This window comes from Phlebotomus papatasi, chromosome 2 (assembly GCF_024763615.1).
Source record: "Phlebotomus papatasi isolate M1 chromosome 2, Ppap_2.1, whole genome shotgun sequence".
Classification (NCBI taxonomy): Eukaryota; Metazoa; Arthropoda; class Insecta; order Diptera; family Psychodidae; genus Phlebotomus; species Phlebotomus papatasi.
The window spans coordinates 21,611,531-21,635,938 of record NC_077223.1 but is presented as its reverse complement, the minus strand read 5'-3'; the positions used below and the strand labels follow the sequence as shown (position 1 = coordinate 21,635,938).

Sequence of the window (24,408 nt, the reverse complement as noted above, 5' to 3'; positions counted from 1 at the left end):
CTCCTTCCCTTTCCCTTCAAAATCATGTTTTTTGGGATTGCTCGAAAACACGTCGTGCGATTTCTTTTTTTCAATTCAGAATATGTTTTAGAGAAACATATAAAGTGTCCCATGGTCAACTTTTGGGGGGTCCTCTGAAGGTCCCAAATCCCTATTTCTCACCATTTTGCATCCAGATATTCGAACACATAAAAAATGGATATTCTTTTTATTGCTCATTCTGCAAAATTTGAGCAATAAAAAATGTCATATCGGTAATAACTGTTGAGTTCTACTTGTGCATACTAAAAATTTAGAACAAATTCTATCCTGTAATGTTAATCACAGTCCATTTTTTAGTAATTAACTATCTACCGGAGCTCTTTGAAAAAAACGCAAAAAATGGACAACTTCAACATATCGAATCCTCAACATACCATCGTGATAGGATCCTCATATTATCCCTGAACATGGAGGATAGTTCATACACAAGATATTTGCCAATAACAAAAACATTCTCTGAAACCATTCCTTAATCCCTAATTTTTCCCCAAACGTACGACTTATTTCGGAACGGAGGGAGTAATAAAAAAACAAAAAACTAGGGGAAAGTGCCAATGCTTTTCACGGTCCTAAGCTTTAGAATGACTAAATTTTTCCTATGTTTCTGAATTAATACGACTTCGCAATATATTTTAAAAACACGACGCTTTCCCCTAGTTTTTAAAATATAGAAGAGATGAGCCATATTTATTGAAAAACATACGAAAACTTTAGTCATTGTAAAGCTTGGGACCGTGTAAAGCATGGGCACTTCCCCTATTTATTATTTTGTTTTAAATGCGGTTGTAGGAAATAAATTGTTGCAATTTCAGACTTACTCAAGTAAAAGGAAACCCTTATCGATAACCATTTGAAATTGTTATTACCTGAGTTATGTGCATCCATGAAATTGCCTCACTTTCACCTTCAGGACTTAATACAAAATTGACAGAACCATCTTATAATAATTAATTTAATGCTTAATACCTTATTATTACCACAAAACTACTTATAAAGTATTACAGTTATGTTACTTCAACTAAATTATATCACGATAAGGCTCAATTTTATATAAAAATAGGTGAAAATCCCCAATTTCAAAGGTGCCTCACTTCCCCCTACAATTAAATTAGAGCTTAAAGAGCCATGCTTAAAGCACACTAATTGCCAAACCAAAAAAAATCCAATTACGAGAAATGATTAATGAATAAAATTATCAAAGTTAAATATATCGACATAGTTGGAATATTTTGCATTTCTTTGATGTCATATTTCCATTCAGACCAATTAAGTACTATTTTGCAAATTAGTCTTAAAATCGATACTATACTTTGCCTTGGTGTATTTGCAGAAGCATTCTTCGAAGTTTCTCATCACTTAGAATATTAAATTCAGTATTAGGTGCATCTACCATAATGTTGAATGTTATACATTATTTAACACTCAATAAAAGTGATATTCCGTGATATTCCACGTCGATTAAGATATGAGAATTATTAAGCACACGTTTGTACATTGTATAATGTATATTGCTTGGAAAATTACTTCTATCAAAAATGAAAGAGGGTTTTACATCTCATATTGAGCAAAACGTACTGACAAGATTTTAGTTGCTCTTTGAAAGAAAACTATAATAATTTAACCCTTCAGGGACGAGACACCTTTTACTGACTGAAAAATCAAGAATAAAAGTGAAAACTATATGAGACTACAGCGCCCCTGGTGTCAGTTTCACGTACTCCATCAGTCCAAAAGATTATCGGGCATCTAAAGGAGAACAAATGTTCCCCTATTAAAAATTAAATCGGTTCAGCAGAATCGGAGATATAGGTACTCAGGTATCAAAAAACGGCAAAAACAGTTTTGCCTAGATTCCAGGCGCAAAAACAAAATGACATCAAAATGATAAGTATTTTCGTAAATCATTTGACCCTAGCAATAGAAAAAATAGCATGAGAACCCAGAGACAAAAAAAAGTTTAAAATTGTTGCACAGTGAAATTAACCTTTTAATTAATTAAATGACCAAATCGGGTGAAAATTAGGCTTTGATTTTGAATAATCCAAGATGGCTAATTAACCAATGAAAGATGTCTAAGAACGAAAACTCATTTTTGACTTATTTTTGGGGGATAGCAAACGTATGAAGGGGGAGAGGGAAAAAACAAAGAGATTAATTTCGAGATATCGTCATTTGAGTAGGGGTCATCGAAGACCGGAAGTCGATATCTCTTACCGTTTGAATTTTATAAGGGTCAAAGGACGAAATGTGCGAAAAACAGTATTTTCAAAATAAATCTATTACCGTTACTTTCCCGATCCATCACCGATTATGATCATGCAGTCGCATTCAGAATTACAAGATCTTACAAAAAAATCCAAATTTAACCAAATCCGTTGAAAATTAGGCCCTCCAGGGTGGCTGACCTTTGACCTTGAATAATTCAAGATGGCGAATTAACCAATAAAAGGTGTCTAAGAACGAAATGTTCAGCTGGACTAAGTAAAAAACATATACGAAAATCATTGCAATCGCTAGGACCAATTTTGAGATAAGTCAAAAAATCATGTTTTTGGAGGGGATGAAAGGGGCTGGGGGTAATTTGGGTGAGTTAGTTCGCTAGAGAATGTTGACTTGTGGGGAGGTCACCGAAGACCAGAAGTCAATATCTCTTACCGTTTAGCCGCCAAGATGATGAGAATTTGAAAAAAAATTGTATTATGAAAACTGCTCATTATATTGAAACATTTCAATTTACAGTTTAAAAGGAAATATTTCCATTTAAAATTATTAATAAAGTGTCGCTATGAAATATCAACTATTAGAGTTTGCTAATGAACCTTAAAATCAAATTAGCATTAATAGACTAACAAATGTGACATAAATTTGTATATATTAAAATGAATTTCAGTGAAAATAAATTTTTCAGTACATAAATTCTAAGTATTGATTCTGAATTTTTGTTGAAAGCAAAATAATCATATACTAGAAAGTGCAGGGATTTTCATCAGTAATTTAAACTAACTCGATTTGGAGGTTGTAAGTCAGGTGTCAAAGGTGTTTACCTATTTTTAAGTAAAATTCCAGATCGCAATATAGACAAGCTGCATGTTTACTTATAAATTACATAGTCCAATAGTACTACAATACCTAAATTTTATTTCAGCAATAATTAGGTTGTAAATTTTTTAGAATACGTTTAAATTCAAGTGCATGAACACCGATTACACTCTGTCCAATATCCGGTTCTTCAATATACAGTAGACCCTCGCTCAATCGGCTCTTTTTCAATCTGGCGCAAAATTTTGTTGACGATTTTCACGTTTGATTTTAAAGCAAAGTTGTTCAAATTCACTGTATTTCTCCTTGTTTTATCGTGATTCTTAAAATTTGAGCGTTTTTTGTGGAATTTATAATGATTTTGATACCCAAATCTCTCAATAATTTGAATGACATTTTGCCCCATATGACCGATTGAGAGAGAGTCTACTGTAACAACTGTCAAACAGTCGAAAGGTTCAAAAAATCCTCCTGCGCATATGTGTGATTATCTGTCATTTTCACCCTAAATTATTCGGATAACGGAAAGTTGAGTGCAGTTTGTGATTGTTTTATTGATACGAAAACAAGGAAATTATAGTGTGAGTAGTGCCCCATGCTTGATACCATTGGAAGCCTCGTAATGACTAAATTTTCTATCTTTCACAATATATATGTAACTCATCGCAACCATATTTTAAAATCTATGAAAAATTTGCCAGTTTTTAAAACATATTGCGGAGTCCAGTTTATTGAGAAACATAGGAAAAATTTAATCATTATGAAGCTTCTAATGGTATCAAGCATGGGCACTTTCCCCTATGACAGAAAGGATTTTTTCGTATTGATAAGGTTTTAAACCAGGTTCCAGGAATTTAAGCAGATAAACACTTAAATAAAAAATTGTTTCTGAAAAGTTTTTAAACATGAATAATTGAAAATCATCGATTATGAAACTGCTAGAATAATAATATGTTTATACTGAAACACCAAGTTTGTATCCAAATGCCAATTTAAAATACTTTCATATTCATATGGAAAAATTAGCAAAGGAAAGCTCAATTTGGAGACATTTTTAAGTGATTTATTGAATAAAATAAGCATATGTTTGACAGTATCTACACGAAACTTAAGCTGTTAAATTCTAGCAGTGCATAGGGCTTTCAAGTAAATTAAGTGAGTGGCCCACATGAATATCTTAACCACGGAAAAATTTACTGCGCAATTCTTTAAAGTATTAAAATATTGTAATATGTGAAGATAAAGGATGTAAATTAAAAAAATAAGCAGCATAGTTTATTTATTTCCGCTTGAAAACGCCACCCTCCCTTTCCAACAAAAACTACAACACTGGTCATTCTCACAGTGAATATTTTATGAAAGGAGGCACATTAAAAAAAATCATTCTATTTCTGTCTCGTGCGATAAAAATAGCATTCTTCTGGCTATGTGAATTACATCAAGAGAGGCCAGAGACGAAAGCGCGCCAAATTTGCGGCTCAGCAAAACTGACAAGATGAAAAGCCATAAAAGTTTATTCCAACGAGGAAATATTGCCAAGATGACTCTCTCGGAATGATGATGTAATTACATTTGGAAAATACAGAGAAAGCTTATTTGGCTGTAACTCGAGATAGAAGTGCATCATGAAGGAACTTGTCAGGAATCTGAGAAGGAAATAAGTGATGACTTTTAATGGATGTACCAGCGCGATGGAATAAAATGATTGAAAGATTTTTGTAATGGAAAAAATGAGATGACAAAGACTGCCCTATTCGCGGTATGCAAACTCGCATTTTCGGTTTTTCGGTTAAATGACAAACCGCAGTAGGGGAGACTGGGGCAAAAATTCACAAACCGAATAATTCAAAATTCAATATTTGCCAAGGTAAAAAAGATAGCGGCTCAATTTTCTTTCTATAGATAGCCTCCATAGACCTTCTTCAATGTCGTAAGTTTCTTAGAATTCCAACAAGGAATTTAGAAAATAAAAAATATCGAAATTTTTAGCCCTATTTTTGAAATATTTTCCTTGCAGATAATAACAATTATTACCAACTTATTATCCAAAATTGATGCACTGGTGAATATTTTCTAAATAATTTGGATATTTTGAATACGAATCCGCTATCTATTTTAGAATTTCATAAAAGCTCTTTTCTCCAGAAATCCTTTTATTAAAAATAGTCACTTGGGGTAAAAAGTAACAAAAGGTATAGAGCAAAAAGTAACAAAAAGCGAAGCAATTTCTGATGTCTCACGGCGAAAATAAACGTCATTATCATGTCTCGCCGCTTGTTGATTCCATTGGTCAAACGATTTGCAGTTTTTTGTGTTTTTTTTCTAAAATAGCTTGAAAAGCGCTTTCCTCGTTTTCTCACTTTTCTCGCAGAGAAAACGGTGTTTCATAAAGGTGTAGATGAATAAATTTCTATGAAAATATGTCCTCTAAGTTTTTTTTTTCAAATTTACGTAAGCCTGTATTGAAGCGAATCAAAATATGATAATACCCAATGTCTGGTACTATTTGCCCCAGCATTTTTAAGAATAGTCACAAAATTCCCTTTTAGAAATTGGCTCGATAAACGTATTTCCTTATAAAATAGAGGAAAATTACTTTCACAAAGTTGTAGAGCGGTAAATATCCTATAAAACTGCGCTAATTAGAAATTTTTTAAGCGCTCGAGTAACTTGTAAAAAATAAAATATCCGTTTTGTGACTTTTTGCCCCAGTGTCCCCTAGGGTAGGGTACTCAACAAATTTGTCTTGGCAAAAAATTAAAACTTAAACACTGAAAATATATTACATGCATATTTTAAAAAAATCATAAAGTTTGATAGTGACATTGTACCGTTTAAATATGTGTTTTAATTTTAAAAAGATTTTAAACCGGTCAATTTGATCGGATCTTGGTAGGTTTAGTGTTAAAAATGATTTAGCATTAATTGCTTCGAGTGATGTTCAACATTCATGAGATACACCAACTTGCTTACAAGTTCCAGAATTTTACAAAGCTTATCTGTGTACTATCTTTCCACAATTGGTTTCAAACTGTTTTAAACAAATTCACAAATCTTTTGAATATCTAAATTGCGTAGTAATAAAATATTTGAATTTAAACAACATTTAGTTATTAGTTCGGCCCGATACTAACTGCCTCAAATTTGTTAGGAATTCTAGGACCCTTAATATGAATTCACACTTTTATAGATTAATAAATACGCTCCTTTTTAGCCTAAAAGGAATAGTTTAAACTAGTTATGGGGCTTGACGAAATATTCATCTGTGCAAGCTTCTAAACATACTCGAAACTGAAAAAACTGTTCACTAAGGTCGACATTGCAGATTCCCCGATTTCTTAAATGGCTATCTCTAACCGTTTGACTTCCCTGGTATATGAATAGATGAGTAAACTAATGGTCACTCATTGTATTATTCGAAAGATATCATATTCGAAAAACTATATCAAAACAAGATTCACTGGAGGGGTGTAGATTGGAATTTCGAATTATCAAAAAGTCGAGAAATTATACATATTGCTCTCTCCAAAGAGTTCGATCAATAAAACCTTAAAAGCTTTTTCGATATTTAATCGAACCCCAAATCCATCTTCATTGACGACAAAATTTTCTGGTGACACGACTATGGAAGGGGAATCAAAGCAAATTGTTAAACATGAGACTATGGGGCTTCCGTTCCGGACACACGCTGTATTATTTGTTAATTAAAACAGTGGCCTAGCCATCTGGTGCCCAAAAATCCTCCCAGAACCAGATTGCGAAAGAGTGAGCAGCAGGGAAGACAACATGGTCAATAAATAAACACTGACCTAATCTCGATGGGGAAGCATATATTGATTCACCCAGAGATTTTATGCCATCACACATACACACTCTGTCACACATCGCAAGAATGAAGAAACATCAATCAGATGTGGGGATCTTTCTGAGAAAATGTGACCCGGATATATGGAAAATTCCCAGCCATGTTAGAAAATCCCATCCGGATTTTATCCTGCCACAACTCTTCCGGACTCATTTGTTCTCTCTCCCCCTTCAGCTTCCCACACAAAGTCGGCAAACTTTATGCACATCCAGTCAGTGTTTTAGCTCTATCGCAAAATATTTCATCAATAGAGTGAAGAGAAAATGTGTTTGGATTGACGTGCATTTGGCCACACAGTTAAATTTTGTATTCGGGAAGCAATCTGCAATATTTATTTTAGTGCTGAATCACAAGCACAAGTCATGTCCATATCTCCATAATTTTGATTGTATTTTTTATTACCATTTTCCAAAACATTCTCAATTACGATGCTCACCTAACAAATATATTGAAGTGCAAATAATTGTAAGGAAGCTAAAAAAATGAAATCATAACATATAGCAGAATAAAATTTTTTGTCTCTGCTAAAGGGCATAATTTTATTATCCTTTCCCTTTTACTTTATTTTATTGAAATGCTGCAATTTTTTCGTAATTACAAATATATATAAAAAAAAGAGGTGACGACAAAGCGTCTGTGGTTTTGGAAGTGCTCAAACTTGTGACTTCGATGCTATACCTGAAATCCAATTTCGGATCATTTACCGTTCATCGGTTCTCAACCGATTGGAACCGATTCATGAATTACTCAAAATAATAATAATAATAATAATAATAATAATAATGCTGGCACCACATTCCATGAAGGAACAAGGCCTTCCCGCAAGGGGATTTCTAGACTTACATTATTATTTTTTCTTGTACGGGATGAGGTTTTCAGTCCCATGCCCGTGAAATCAAGTGCAGAACCCGGAACGCTTGCATCATAGAGCAAGTGCTCTACCGCTTGACCCATTGAGTGCCCATTACTCAAAAGATCTTCCAAAATATTTAAAACTATTAGTTAAAATATTTATTAGTAACCGAATTGATTTTCGGATAAAAAATAGTTATTGGTTATGAAGCGGTTCATTACCGATTCATATTCATAACCGTTTCATAACCGATTGAAATCGGTTCAGTTTTATCGGAAATTCCAAGACCCTTCCAAAGAGCACAAACATCTTATCATTCAGTTGACAAATACGCTCTCTAGAGCTTTTTAACCTTTGATTTTGAAAAACCGTTACTAGGAATGATTTAACAGGAGTTTCATTTAAGGACGAATGTTCCCCTGGGAAATCCCTAAAACATATCACAGATGGACAGACGGACATCGTAACATCCTTTCATAGAAATCATCTGAAACGCTGAGATATATTGAGGAAAGTGGTCTTCAGAGGGTAGAAGGTGGAAATTTTGGGGAGCGAAAAACATCGAGGAATTATATCGCTACTTGGAAATTACAATTTTTGCGATTTTGAGATTTTAATGCACTTATAAAGAAAACTCAATAAGTATTGAGATGATATGAGTGACCAAATTTCGTTACTAAGAAATATTTTTCAAAATTTTACTCTTTTTTTATTGCTTGAGCAATTTTTTTTTAAGTAAGGGCACAACATAGAGTTATTATTCATATCTTTGTGAAACAGAGGACTATCTTAAGCAGGGCATGACGTATCCTATGTTTCCCATATATTTCTAGCATTCCGAAAACACTTTTGAGTTTATTAGCTGTTTCCTGTTATTGTAGAATGAATTAGCAAATAATATAAATACAAAATAAAAGCCAATTTAATATAGAATAGGCAACCAAAAGCCCCAAATTGGCAACCTATGCAGTTTTGGAGATATCTCATGAAATGTCTGCGAAAACAGAAAAAAATTTACAATAAAACTGGTCGCATTTTTCAGAGATAAATGTCATCGCCCTGATCTTAAGCAAGTTAAGCTCTTGTCATTCTTATTTTACGAAAATTTGTCCTTCACTTAGAATTGAACGAAGCTAATTCGTAAAAAAAAAACATATTTTGAAAGGTAAAAATATGAAGATTTCGATGTTAATTTTTGCTCAGACGAATAAAAAAGAAATAGGGGAATATTGCAATGGTTCTCACAGAATGAAACTTCAAACAACGCATTTTTTTCTTTATTTGGAAAAAGCTAGTTCGTCATTTCTTAGACATTAGATAGATAATTATTAAGCTCATGAGACGAGATGAGAAATGGTAAGTTAGCTCTTTGCAAACAAAGAGAAAATTCGCATCGTTTAAAGGTTTACTCTGTGCGAACCATGCCCACATTCCCCTACATCGGTTTTGTTCAGATGTCCAGATAAGGAATTGAGATAATTATTTACACTAAAAGTTGAATCTTTCATGCCGTCTTCTGAAAAATGAGAATGAGTTGGAGTCTTCTAATTTAGAAGGGCTATATTTACTGCTCTCTGTAGAGTTCCAGCAGTAAAATGGTAGGTTTGTCGGAAAAGTACGCTGAAAGAATGATGCTTGTGAAGTGACACTCCGTCTGGTTGCGAAATTTACAATTTGAGGAGTTTTTCAAAAAAAAACTCTTTTCGGAAATTTAAAGATTCAGGGAGATCACCTCCTTCCGGGGGCGTCAGTAGTGTTTCTCTTTTCAGGGACACGAAAAACACAGGATTCTTTGCCAAAGCTTTCGACGCTGCAGTGCGCCTTCCTCAGTGGTCAAACTGTGATATTGTCTCTGAAAATTGTCTTTAAGAATATCTCCACAACTCCTAATGAGGGTACACAGGGAATTTCGGGATATCTCTGTGGGAGCACTTTACTGTACATTGGTCAGAGGCCAACTGGTCAGAGAGTTGGCCTCTGACCAATGTCCAGTAAAGTGCTCCCACAGAGATATCCCGAAATTCCCTGTGTACCCTCATTAGGAGTAGTGGAGATATTTTTAAAGACAATTTTCAGAGACAATATCACAGTTTGACCACTGAGGAAGGCGCACTGCAGCGTCGAAAGCTTTGGCAAAGAATCCTATGTTTTTCGTGTCCCTGAAAAGAGAAACACTACTGACGCCCCCGGAAGGAGGTAATCTACCTGAATCTTTAAAATTCTACATAACGTCAGTTACCACTCGAATCTTTTCGGAAAACTCGGGTCAATACGGCCGGGGATCCTATGCGATACCTCGGGTAATCACGGGGAACCAATAGGGGCGAATGAACACCTCTTCGTCAGGGAACCTCTATTGGCACTTTAGTCAAAATGTTGAAATTTATTTAATGTATCTAATAAAATATAAGTATATGGCGTTTTTTCATTAATCTACGTTTTTCGATAAGGATAAGTGTTCAAATTTCGTATTCCAAATGGTACAGAATAGGGTATCAATAGGTTCTGACACGAATTCTTAAAGTGTTAATAGGTGTTTCTTTCACCCTACATTGTTTTTAAGGACTCACGGGAAATCCACAGCAAACCCACGGAACCTTTACATGTTTCAGAGAACCCGAAACCCGGGGAACCCATTTTTCTTCAGTGAACCCACAGAGAACTCGAGAAACCCATATTATTATTTGAGAAATCAGGAATTCGAACCACACTAATTACTTATAAAGTACTCATTATAATTTCCACCCCAAAGATAAAAAAAAAACAATCTTTGCCCCAGAGCTTTCAACACACTCCATGTCTACCATCTGAATTATCAATCCGGATGATTGAGGAGTATGTTCATTGTAAGAATCTTAAGATCTTCCAGTCAATATGCAAAAAGCCCTTACCCAACGAAACTCCCAGATCTCTGACAACTGACCGCTAATAAAAACACAAAACATGTCTAAAGCTCTGGACAAGAAATGTAGTTTCTCTTCAAAACCACCGTTGTTGATATACACGGCAAATTTTCCACACTAGATAAAAACAGTATATGGAAATGCAAGAAATAGAAAATTTTCAGTTTAAAGCCGATCATGATTCCCTTTTTAACCTTTTAGAAATATTCACTGGTTGAATTCAAATTGTTTTCCAAATAGAAGGTATAGTAGAGCCCCGCTAGAGGCCATCTCTCTAAAGCCCACAATTTGTTGACCGTTGATTTCAAAACACTGATTTTAAATTAGGTTATGTTTTTCAGTACGCGACATGCCATATTGTCATAGTTATTTTAATATTTTTGGCAAACTTTATTGAGTAGTTGTGATAATTGTGATCCTTAATGAAGAGAGCGAGAACAAGTACCACAATCGCAAAGAAAGTGGAAGCCGTCGAGCAAATTTCAATACTAAAAGTCGTTGATAATTTTAAAAAATGACATGGACTATAGTGCGACCCAAGTGTCAAATATGGAACCAAAAATGGCCTATATCGAGGCTCTACTGTATGATCACTTAACCCTTTAACGACGAGACAGTTTTCGCTGACCGAAAATCAGCAATAAAAATGAAAACGATAAACAAAACTTGTGATACCTCTCACATCTAACCTTTGAAAACGCAACAGAGTCTGATTTGGTGTATTTTTTGCTTCTATGAACGATAGGGCCAAAAAAGCTCAAAAACGTAAGTAACTTTTCTGACGATACCAATGATAGATAATTTTCACTCTAAAGACAAATATTATGTTTGAGTATTGTAGTTTTTATTACCAAAAGGGTTTTGCTTAAAAAAAATTGGAAGTATAAAAAATAATTAAAATCAATTTTCAATATGAGAATTTAAAAATTCGTTATTTTTGTACTTAATAATTTACTATATAGCAAATAGCTATAGACTTGCAAAAAACATCCTAGATTCCTTCAACCTTCTACTTTGCAATTACGTACAATATAAGAAAAAAACTACTTTAGGTAGTCAGGAAAAATCATTTTCTTTATGGGACACCGGTGTTCCAATCGTCCTTAAAAGGTTAATACTGTAAACCTCCTAGAACCACCACCTTTTATTAAGGATTCTTCCCAGATTCTAATCTTCTTAAAGTCACTAGAATTTTTTTGGAATCAAAGGTGTGTATTACATTCAGTCAGCTTTACTGAAGCTAAAACCTACAAAACATAGGGCTGACATTCTCATCTTGGTTTAGGAAGACATTATAATGCATGTCGAGAATTCACCAGTTTTCTAATCAATGGTATGCTGAAACTGCATTGTTATTATGCGTCTCTATACAAGCCTTACTAAATTTCCCATTGTAACTTTGTGAATTGTAAAACGTTTCCATACCGAAGAGTCCAAACGAATTAAAGGCTTTATTAGTTGGCCTTTATTTAAATTATCTCCAGATGTTTACATTTTTTAATTCAACACGAATTTGATGTTAGAGCTTTTTAGAGTTATAACTTTAATAAATGTTCTAAATTTCACTATTCATAAAAAAATCGTAAATAAGCCCTAATGGAAGCAACTTATTATAGATATCTCTTTTAAGGAATTCGTTATTCCTTAAAAATATTAAATTCTTGGAAAAAATATTTAACAACATTTCTAATCATTCATTATATAAATTGTTCTTTGACTTTCGAAAGTGTCGACGCTTGTAAAACCTCCGAAGAATTTTAGTTCTATAAACATAGCTGAGTTGTTACATGAATGCTGGTGTGAAAAAGTCAACAACTCTTAAACTTTTTTTTATCCGGAAGCAATCAATAAAATGTAACTGAGCGTCAAATGTCCTATAAATTAAAAGTTAGATTGAGTACAAATCCCCGCAGTAAAGCAATTTTTCATGAAAATTTTCATGACTACTTCCAAAAAAAAAACAACTTTGCTGAAAAACTTTCGGATATAGAAATTGCCAAGAGTTGTACAACTTTTGTAGGCAGAAAAAAACTCAGTGAAAAGTTTATTTTGGGTCAGAAATTGAAAATCATAAATAATTTGCCACGAATATTTGGCACATGATAAATGGGTACGGTTTTTGCTGGGGTTACATTTGTGGCCAACGAAATAAATCCTTTTTCCATTCTCATTGGAGAAGTTGGAACATATTTTTTGACTTTCCAATGGGAAAATTCCCATTTTGCCACTCGAATGCATACATTTGAGGAAAAAGCACATGAGTTTAATAAAAATTTAGAGCTTTGTGACACATGAGTTGAAATCAAAGAGAATATCGCATCAAAAGAGTCACATTTGCTAGAGTATTTGTATCAAAGATAAAATTTTAGAGGGAAATGACAATTACTTTGCCACAATTCATGTCCATTGAACGTTTTACATTTTCACAGAGAGAATTCTGTTAATTGAGAAGAACAATTAAATGTGGTAATTATCATGCAAATTTCCCTTACATATTAATTCTTGTTAAATGCTCAGAGAAATTATCTAACTATTTTAATTGACCCTTTATAGCTGACCCTGAACTTCTAATTTTAACTCATTTATTGATCTCGGTCGTAAATCTTACGAGTTTCTCAGTCCTAAAGCCCCTCAAATAGAACATTATGCTTTAATCGACAAACTCCCATAAAAGTTGCTTCAAAATCTTTCACGTCTCTCTCCTAAACCTCTGCCAAAAATGCTCGTCAAATAATTTAAAGCGTTAACCGCACCTTTGCAATAAAAACGACATATTTTTAATGCCCGCACAGTAAAAAAAATGTGTAAAATTTTACTACTATAATAGTGCAAAAGCGACCATTTTAGTTGTTTAATTTAAAAATGTTTAAAAACTGCACAATAATTTGGTAATTTATTGTCACGTGATTGAAAATTACTACAAAATTGTAGTTGAAAAATGTTCAACAACTTTGTTTAATTTGAAAATATGTAAAATTTTAACACTATAATAGTGTGAAATCTGATAAATGAATTATTTAATTGCGATCTGTGTAAAATTTCTCACTATTATAGTCATAAAAAATTTCAACGATGTTTTGTAATTTAAAACTGTTGAAAAATTTTAAAAATTACCAATATTATAGTATGATTATAGTTTTTCACATTATTATAGTGTGAAAAAATACACAACATTATGGTTCTTTTTTGTCACATGATTAAAAATTAACACTTATAGTTTGATCATAATTTTTCACACTATTATAGTGTGAAGTCTTGTGTATTTCAACCAAAGTTGTTGAATTTTTGAACAAAAGTTGTGTAAAAATTGTTGAATTTCCATTTAAGACATATACTTCACTCAAGATGCTTTTCATTGGCCAAAAGTCATATAGAACATCAAATATTTATATGCATAATAAGTATATCGTGAAGATCCGAGCATCAGATGTAATTATCTCGCATTAGAGAGGATCCCGAGTACAGTAAAAAACATTACAAATGTCTAAAACGACAAAAAAACTAAAATAAATGAAATTGAAATGAAAATTCAACAATTTTTAAGTTTACACACAAAAATTCAACAATTTTTAAATTCAACAACTCCAAATTCAACAACTTGAAATTCAACAACTTTAAATTAAACAATTTTAAATTAACATATGCCTATTTGATATTTTTATCGTTTGCGAGAGTAAAACGTCACAAATTATCCGAAGACTGACAAAGTTTGCCCCAGTAATTTTGAGAATCTCCACAAAATCGACCTTTAGAAAATGATTCGAAAATCACATTTCTTTCAAGATACAGGAAAATAATCTTCTGCAATGGTGTAGAACAGTAAATTTCCTAACAGAATATTCTCATTATAAAACGTTTAAGTTTTCTCAGAGCTCGTGAAAGAATTAAATATGCCTCTTGACAAGTTTTGCCCCAGTCTCCCCTATATCAGAATAAATATAAATAAATATTGCTATATAGCTTTGCAATGTTTATTTATGTAACATCGGTTTAAAGTCGTAATTCGCTCAAATATAAATATATCAATGTGTGACCATGCCGGAAAAACTGTAAACCAAATAGTCGTGATTACGCATTAAAAATTACGTAGAGCGAACTGGGGCACCACCGAATACGGACTAGGACCGAACACTGATATTTATGTCTACTACACTATATTTCTTCAGTGGACATGCATCCCTATACCCAGCGAGCACCAAATTCTAACCGATTTTATTTCATCTAAGAACTGTATTTTCAGCTGAATTGTTCTAACCTTAAAACTACACTCGAAAGGCAGTGCCATTTCCATATATTTGGTTAGCACTTTTTGATCAAAAATTGCTGACCGATTAGCATATTTATGCTGAACGTCTCAGCAAAAATAAGTTAGAAACGCTGCGTTTTTCAGCTAACTGTGCTCGGTGGGTAGTATCTTTGAATTCATGCAGGTCTCGTCTTTTGAAGTCTAATATGTAATTGAAAAATCGTAATGTTCGGTGCTATCCTGTGTTTTGAGTTGCCCCAGTTTCCCCTAGATCTGCCGGTAGTCTTATACTAAAAATAAATCTTTATGCTGCAAATAATCCATTACGATCGATATAATTTGTTTGATCAAAATTGTGGCTCTACTCCTGTCATTTACATACTGATACAACCATTTCATTCTCACTATAAATCCAAATCTAAATTCGGAAAGAAAATTCCTGTTCAAAATCTACGTCCATTTAGTTTTCAGTTGATAGAAAAAGTTATATAAATCGTATTAAATTAAAAAGTTGATTGTACCACCTAACTCTTTTCTCAAATCAAATTTGCCCCTCTGATCGCAAAAGGGCGATAAGTGCTTTTGGACAGATTTTGAGTTATAATTCCTGCAAAATTGTGTTTCAATATAATATAATTACCTGTTGCCAGAATCAGGGGAATTATGATGAGATGTAGTCGAAACATACTTTTAAGGGTTCTCTCACTTTTCCACTCTGATCCTCACAATCACTTTATTCTCATTTGATGAGGCACTTTTTGAGTCCTTTCGGTGGGAAAACTATGCACTTGGAAACTTGAGCAATATAAACACTTTAGAGTCCGAGTGGAAGGCAGAAAACTATATTTTGATAAAAATTTCAACCTCCATTGTCACAAGTATTCACTTCGATGGATACAAGTGCTCTTGCATGACACAAATTCAAGAAGGTGAGTTATTTGGGTAGAAAAGGATGAGGTATCAGGAGATGAAAAACAAGTGGAAAAGCGAGTGAGAATAATTGAAAGACAATATGATGATGGCATTTGCACATCTGAAAAGCGCCAAGAGCTCCACGACAGCAACAAAAAAGGGATAAAAATTCAGACACTTCGCGCTCCACACTGCTAGAAATCAGCAGAATTTCTAAATGGAGCCCATAGTTCATCTATTGCAATAATAACCCTTAAGATTTTCAACCACGGCTTTAGTAGCTAAGTAAAACAAAAAGGTAATAGGTTTGTGATGCAGTAATCATGCGTCAGATTTTCAAGCAAAGCCTGCATCTCGTGAGTAGGAGAAAGCGCTGCACCTTCGGATGACGCGACGCAAGCTTCGGACAATTCAATTTTTTTACCTTTGGACAATTTATGCCTCGCACAAATCATATTTTTTCAATGTGTTATAAATGAATTTTGCCCATTATAATATTATATTTTAATAGCTAGTCCAATGTCTCAAATTTTTAGAAAAGAGCAATGGGTGAAATCCATAAGAAACATAGAGAAAAAAATTGAACTGTCCGAAGCTTGACTCGTCCGAAGGTATCGTTCTTTCCCCTAACTCTTTTCTGAAAATTTGAGGCATTGGACTAGCTAGTAGAATATAATATTATAATGGGCCATATTAATCTATAACACATTGAAAAAAAATGAATTGTTCGAAGCATAAATCAACCGAAGGCCTGAAATTTGAAGCCACCTTCTCATACTTTGATTTAAATTCATACGGGATTTTTTTGCACACGCGATCGTTACGCTAAATATCTAAAAATTGAGAAGTTTTTTTCGTATTACAAGATCCCTTACCGCGTCGAGGGATAAATATACTAAATTTTTGTTTAAATACATTTTTTCCTCTGAGCACTGTGAGCTGAGTCCGAGATCAATTTAGGGAATTGGCTTCAAATAGCTTCATATAAAAAAGTCAACTTGTCACGTGCTTGTCCTAAGGTATCACGCTTTCTCTTAAATGTAAACAAAATAAATAATAATTCATAATAAGTTTCTGGAGTTTTGCATGACCGGATACCATATAAAATTGTAAGGGAAAGTGCGCTACCTTCGGACAACTCATATTCATGCATCGTACACCATTTTTTCAAGAAGTATGAGGTATAAATAGGGCTAACTGTCCGAATTTAGCAAACTTTTTATCCAATATCAATTGTATTTTATCTATTTATGTACAGAACATCTTCAAATACAGTAAATGATAACAGTTAGTGGTACTAATGTATTAAGTCCATTGGAGATCGCCCAGGAGTGTCTTCCTCACGATGCAGATGCTTCTTCCGTGCCCAAGAAGTTTTAGGATAGACGCGGTACATTTTATTACGTTTTATCACATGTGAAAATGTCTCACCGCCCAAGACCTAACGGTCCTGTCTATTGCGCCACTGAGTGACAATCAAATTATTTAGTTTTATCCGGAGTGTGAAATAGGAATGATTTCTGCCCCCACCCAGCATCGAACTGAGGACCTATCGTTACCTAGTCGAATATTCTACCAGTATAATGAATTTTTCGTATTTCTCCTCCTGAAAAAACTGAGTGATTTGAGTGTATAGTGCCCGATTGATGATTCTCTATAGGATTTGTTATTAAAATATATACTACCATGCGTCAAATTCATGAAAAAATTAGTTGTCCCAACCCCGGTCGTGTTGGACCACTGAAAATAATAGCCAAATTCGTAAAGGGAAACGGAATTAATGTTTAAATTAATTCCGTTGAACAAAAAAAAACACGGTCGTCCGAACGTACCGCAATTTCCCTCACAGAAAAAATTAATATTATTGGAACACTTCAAGTTTTCAAGAAAATATTAAAGATTTTACATTGATTTTCTACACTGAGAGAAATCCGAAAAAGTTAAAATAACATTCCGGAAATGATAATTTTACCCTGCAGTATTGATCCGAAATCAGTGTAAATATTACCTTTTTTAAGTGTATTATGGGTTAAAGTTACCCTTCTTTCATGTTGATTTTACCCTCAAAAGGTGTAAAATTAACATTAAAAAATGTTGATATAGTTTTACACCCGAAAAGTGTTAAAGTTATGAGGAAAAAAAGTTAATCGTAGCCTCTTTTTTCTCAGTGTAGCAAATTTCTCAAATTTCAGTCGGTTTTGTCCTATAAAATCATATCAGTTTAGCAGTGGGTAATATACCATCTCTTGCTGAATGGGAACTAACGTACCGTTTGTAGCAGTGTATTCTTTGGTATAGTTCTCATCTCAAATTGCGCGTGGTTTTTTGCCATCCACTCTGCACGACGGTGCAGCATCTGCATCGACACATGGGAAAATGGGTTGCACAAGAGACGGTGTTAGAGGAAAATCCTGGGGGAAATGAACGCGTCTGCTGGAGACACAATTTTTCATGTGAGAATGTCTCCTCAGGAAAATCCACCCACTGAGCTACAGTATTTACTTCGAACACTTGGTGTCAGAACAACCCTTCCTGACTCGTTAGGAATTTTTCAGGGATAAAAAAACAGGAGTGTGGGATTTGGAACGGAAGTGGGTCAGGAGATGGGTTAGATCGATGTTAAAGGGTTTGCTTGATGGCGGGAGCAACAATTTTCCCGCCAAAAAATAAGACGCCTTGAGATTCAGAGGAGATTGAGAAGATTAATGATGGATCATTAGTGGGAGTTGGAGATATCTTGGTTTTATTCTCAAATTCTGTCTGGTCATCCAGGAGCCTTGTGATCCACCCAGTAGATTTATTCACTCGCACAAAGTCTATTTTAGAACATTACCCAAACACTCATAACCGACAAAATTTAGGAGCTATTCTTGGACCATGTAGAATTATGTAGCTTCAGAGACACTCCGGGATTTTTCCACTAAGTAAATTGTTGGCAAAGTCTAGCAAATTGAGAAGATGCACTTACTGACACAGAAATTCGCGTCAAATGCACGGGAATCAAGAGGTCGAGTGCTTGACCTCGCGTTAAGAACACGTCAAAGTGTCCAACGGTCTCCTCTCGCCAATACAACCTCGATGACGGTCGAGAGTTTACTAAATTCCACCAGATGTTTATGCCGAACCAGGCCTATGCTGCGCATCCGCATGGGAATACCACGAGGGGCAACGGAGTGACTTCCAGTGAGAGAGTCAGAGAGTCACTTTCCTGGTCATGAGGCACAAAAGAACGGCGTCACGCTCAGTGAACTCAGTGACTCCGGAGCGTCCCCTGTCGTTCCCACTCACTGAACACCCACAGATGGTCCGGGAACCTGGGCGTCATCCGAGCGCAACTGACGGTTTTGATACCGACAGTTCACCGGCATTGCCATATCGCCCCCGAAACACTCTTTTGGGCACCCATCCGGAGAAATGCATAAAACATTCAGGCAGTATCTCACCGTACAACATCGGAAGCAAAGGGCTATTCGCTGGAGAATTTACCTAGACTTACATGCTATAAAATTTCAAAGAGAATTGAATGTATAAATGAGGATACTGACATTATGACTTAACATCCATCCCAACGTTTTCCTGTATACTACCTGCAATAGAAAATATTTGATACTTACAATTCAGGAAAAACTGGAGCTTAATTGGTTATTTGATTTTTTATTTAAATGAAAAAGAAGTACAATAAAATAAATATATTTTTGTAAATTATATTGAGAAAGTTTTCGAGGAGTACAACTTCATGAGATTTCTTAAAGAATATTATGATTTGTTTAAAATTAAAATGACCAAGCATTTGAAAATGAAAGTACCCCATGAATCGGCTTGAAAATACCCCATCCATTTATGCAGGAAGTAGGGTAGGGGAACCATTTAATGTCATGCCCTTATAAATTTGTATTTTTTCAATATTTCTGAACTTAAAGTGTTACGTGGATCACGAAGCTATAAAAGAGCATATTCTCTGTAGTTTTTTTAATGTAATAAAAAATAATCAGGGTAATCATTTTCCGAATAGACCAATAAATAAAAAATAAATAGGAAAAAAATTATTTAATTGAAGCTCTTAAACAAATTAAATATTAAAGCATTAAAATTATGTTTCTGCATTTTTTGTCAAAAAAAAAGAATTAAAATAAACATTTAGCTGTTGATATCTGTTCTTCGAAGACGCTTTTGAGAAAATCAAATTGTAGTGAACGAGGTTATATACTCATTTTAAACCTGCGAAATTTATAAACCACTTTTTTAAATTTATCTAACTTCACTTTTTTAAATTTTTGCAACGGGGTCCCGGTCAAAATCCCGAAAGCCAAAATCCTAAATTCTTAAAAGTTTCATAGCTACTCTAAATTATTCTACACATTATCCTCCATATAATTTCACCCCTTTCAGGATTTTGAACATTCGGGATTTTGGCTTTCGGGATTTTGGCTTTCGGGATTTTGGCTTTTAGGATTTTACCTGCCTCCGGTTTTAAAATATCTACATAAACAGCGCAATGTGGATATTTTGACAATATGAAGATAACTGCTATTTTAATTTTAAATCCGAAACCAGGTAAAATTAAACAAAATTTTTAGTTCTTTTTTTCAAATTTAAAATTTTGTAAATTTCTTTAAAATTTCGTGGTACTATTTGAGATTCGTAAAATAAATTACAATGCGTTCCAAGTACAGTTTGTAATCAAATATAATATTTAAGAGTCAACTTAAGACTAATTCTAAATTATTTGTATTTGAAATTAAAGAAATAGGTAGGGTCGAATGAAGACCTCTTCGACAGGGAACTCCTATTGACACTTTTGTCAAAATGTTGAAATTTATTTAATGTATTTAATAAAATATAAGTAATATGTCATTTTCTCATTAATATATGTTTTTCGATAATCAAAAGTGTTCAAATTTCGTATTCCAAATGGTACAGAGTAAAGTGTCAATAAGTCCTGGCACAAGTTCTTGAAGTGTCAATATGTGTTCCTTTCATCCTAATTTTTTTAAGGATTTTAGTTTATTCGTTATGTGTATTAAATCCCGACAATAAGTTCTACACTGAGAAAAAAAGGGGTGCGATTAACTTTTTTGTCCTCATAACTTTAACACTTTTTAGGTGTAAAAATATATCAATATTTTTTAATGTTAATTTTACACCTTTTTAAGGGTAAAATTAACGTGAAAAAGGGCAACTTTAACACCTAATACACCTATAAACCATAATATTTTCACTGATTTCGGATCAATACTGCAGGGTAAAATAAAAATTTCCGGTATGTTATTTTAACTTTTTCGAAAATTTAGAGAATTTTTGAAAATTTAGAGAATTTATGAAAATTTTACAATAGAAACCGCTAATACTTAAGTAAATTGAAACTATTGCGTTGCAATTAAGTATTATTGTGAATCCTTCAGGAACGATTGGTACACCGGTGTCCCATAAACAATATGGGTTTTTGTGAATATCTAAAGATATCTACTTTTTTTTAATTTTGTGCATATTCACAAAGCAAAAAATAAAGCAATATCAGATTTTTGTAAATTACCAACTATTTTCTATATAATAAATATTTAAGCTCTAAAATGAGGAATTCTCAAATGGGTATAAAATTTTTAAGTAAGGAAATTAATAAATTTGGTAAGTAAAACCTTTAATTTTGATAAGCAAAAAAATCCATTTTGATAAGTACAATTTGAAAATGGTTCGCATTTTCTTAATCTTCCCTTTGACAATAATATTTCACTATATTTACCTAATTTGCTAATTTATTTACCATTTTTCATTTTTCTTAAGCATTTTTACCAAAATACTTACCAATATGTTGCAGCCTTTTTAAAGTATTGCATTGATGTTAATTATTTTTTCATATTTCCAGTTCTTCTAAGCAAAAACCTCTTGGCACCAAAGGCTGCAATAATGCATATTTTTCTTAAGAACAGTAATTTTATTATTTATTGATATTTTCCGGAAAGCTTCTTAAAAGTTATAGGGAAAATACATTCCACTGGTACATAGACGTAAAAAACTCCCAGATTCCGACTTTGTTGGATTTTCCAAGATCAGGTGTTATTTACATTAGTCTTTTCATTGATTTTGTTTACTGCCTTTCGGTCAGTAAAAAGCGTCTCGTCCTTAAAGGATTACTCTAAGGCTGTGAATGCTTATTAATCTTAGCAAGTTCCTAAACCTTGACTATACCAAATAATAACTTCTTCAAAAATATCTGTTAGATTTTCTATGGAAATGCTCACCAGCACCAATAATATTATCTGTAGTATGAATTTCCTGTGCAAGTGACTCAGCACTAGAATTATTTCCATAGTTTTTGCTTCCATCCTTCTGTCACGATTAACATGAATTTATTAGTGTGACACAGAATTGTTCTTGTAAAGTGGCGACGCAAAATAAAAAAAAAGACTTCTGACACTATCAAATTTCATAACTCCACAAATATGAATCTCTTGGCTAGAATAAAAAAGCAGGACGATTCTTTGACCATCTGGTACACATATTGAGGCTATTTCGTCTCATGTGAATCATTTCCTTGCAAACACCCGATACCCAAATCAATTCGTGGTGGATTGAGGCATTTGTAAACATTCGATGTTGTCGAGGAGCCATTTGGCGGGAAAAAATGCACGAAGCACATTCTTTGGTCGATTGGGGTTCGCACCTGGCTCAGGTTGAAGGTCCACCTAACAATGCTGACTCGTGTCTTTCCGGCGTGCGATTAATTACAAGTGCAGTGAAAGGGAACAAAAATGGAAGTAAAAGCTGGGGGAGACAACCAAAAAGGGTTCTTCAATGTAACATCTATTTAGTTCTCCAGTTGCCAGAAGAACGTGAATTTAAAGCAAAAGGGTACAAAAATTACTAAATAAATTGTGTAGAGTTGCTTACGTTATATAGAGGTATTATGCTCATAGCACAACATTACATAAAATTTCAGCTGTGAAAAAATTCTTAGAAAGTTTCACTATATTGTCTCGCGTTTCTAGAAGCATTTAATTCTAAAAAAAAAGTTTTATATAGCTAAATTAAAGTGATTTTTTTCTTTATAAGAATCACTATTCACGATACGACTATTAAAAGTTCTTATATATGAATAAATTAATAAAATTTTAATACTTTTCGCAAAATACTGTTATATATTGGTTTTACCCTGATAGCGCACTTTCCCATTAATTTTTTTATGTGGTTCACATTCACATTATTTTTCACTATACGTTCAAATGTGTAATTTTTATCTATTAAATTCTTAATCTTAATTATGGATATTTAAACTATTTATTAATAAAAAGGCAGAATTTGTCCTGTAAAAAAAAATTTAATTTAAAGTATAATGTGATTTGACCTTTTTATATTACATCATATTTGTGCTTTAGGTCAATTAACGTCAATTTTTGTAATCCAAGTCTACCTTTTATCTGTAAATTGATAAAGCTCTAAATGTTTAATGATTCAAATACACAAATCACATATTTCAACTATAATAGCAATAATAGCAATAATTGACATGAATTACATTAAATTAATAGATAGATATGATAATAAAATGGAAGTTTTTGTTACCTTTTCTAATGAAAATTTATTTTCCGAGATATTATTTTAATATTAGATGAGATCATATATTCTGTCAGTAGAAGAGGTAAAAAGTTTGGAGTGGTATATCTCAGCTCCTGATGAACATAATTGGATGAGTAAACTTTTGTTGGAAAGCTTGGTTCATTAGCTTTCAGAATCTGGTATATGTAATTGGCTATGGGTAAATCATGGTCATCCAGAACCATTTATGTCGAAGAAGACACTTTTTGCTGCGTCATTTTTGACCATCTACTGCTGGGACCAGGAGTGACCCACAATTCTCGCACTTGGACTGTTCGTTAGAGGAACTCAAAGGGTATAATTTGTAGAAGAAACTTTTTTTTTTGGACATCTTACTTTTTTTTATTCATCGACTTTTGCAAGAATTTTAAAATGTTAAACGCAAGGAAAAAATTACAGAAATCCTTCTATCCCATTTTCTGGACAAACTAATGAAGATATCGACTTGGAATGTTCTGAGTACCCCCCCATAAGTTGATCCAAGGAATCCAAATGTCACTTCAATTTCACCCCAACGTCTATCCTTCCCCTCCAGAAATCACTCCTTTAGGAATATCTCAAGAACCAGACCATCGATGCATTTCATTTTGGGATATGTTTTAGAGAGTATCCTGGCGGACATTTCATTCATACATCTCAAAGACGTCCGACCTCTTCTTCTTGCACTTGCTAATAATCTGGTTAGAAGAGCAGAATTTCTTCTGATCAATTTTCTGACCAAAGAGACAAAGTTAGCGACTTTTATTGTTCTGAGTACCCCCCCATAAGTCAATCTAAGGAATCGAAACAACACATGCATTTGCTTCTCATCCCACTCCTTCTCCTCCAGAAACCACTCTTTTGGGAATATCTCAAGAAATAAACCATCGATCCTTTTCATATTTGGATATGTTTTTGACATGGCCAAGGCGGACATTTCGTCCTCAGACACCAATATCATCCAGAAATTTATTCT

General features: G+C 33.5%; 1 protein-coding gene across 4 annotated transcripts in view; it reads right to left on the bottom strand.

The window, feature by feature from the left end:
- Positions 1-18,958, bottom strand: part of LOC129803058 (uncharacterized) — an 88,227-nt gene extending 69,269 nt beyond the window's left edge. For 2 of the 4 annotated variants that reach the window (XM_055849388.1, XM_055849392.1), the window contains exons 1-2: positions 18,694-18,939; positions 15,589-15,788 (exon numbers count right to left, since the gene is read on the bottom strand). In XM_055849388.1, coding sequence (XP_055705363.1) covers positions 15,589-15,634 — 46 coding nt within the window. In that variant the 5' untranslated portion in view covers positions 15,635-15,788; positions 18,694-18,939. Of the gene's footprint in view, positions 1-15,588; positions 15,789-18,693 lie in introns of all 4 variants that reach the window. The other 2 variants (XM_055849391.1, XM_055849389.1) reach the window with 2 other exon arrangements.
- Between the last annotated feature and the right edge of the window lie 5,450 nt (positions 18,959-24,408).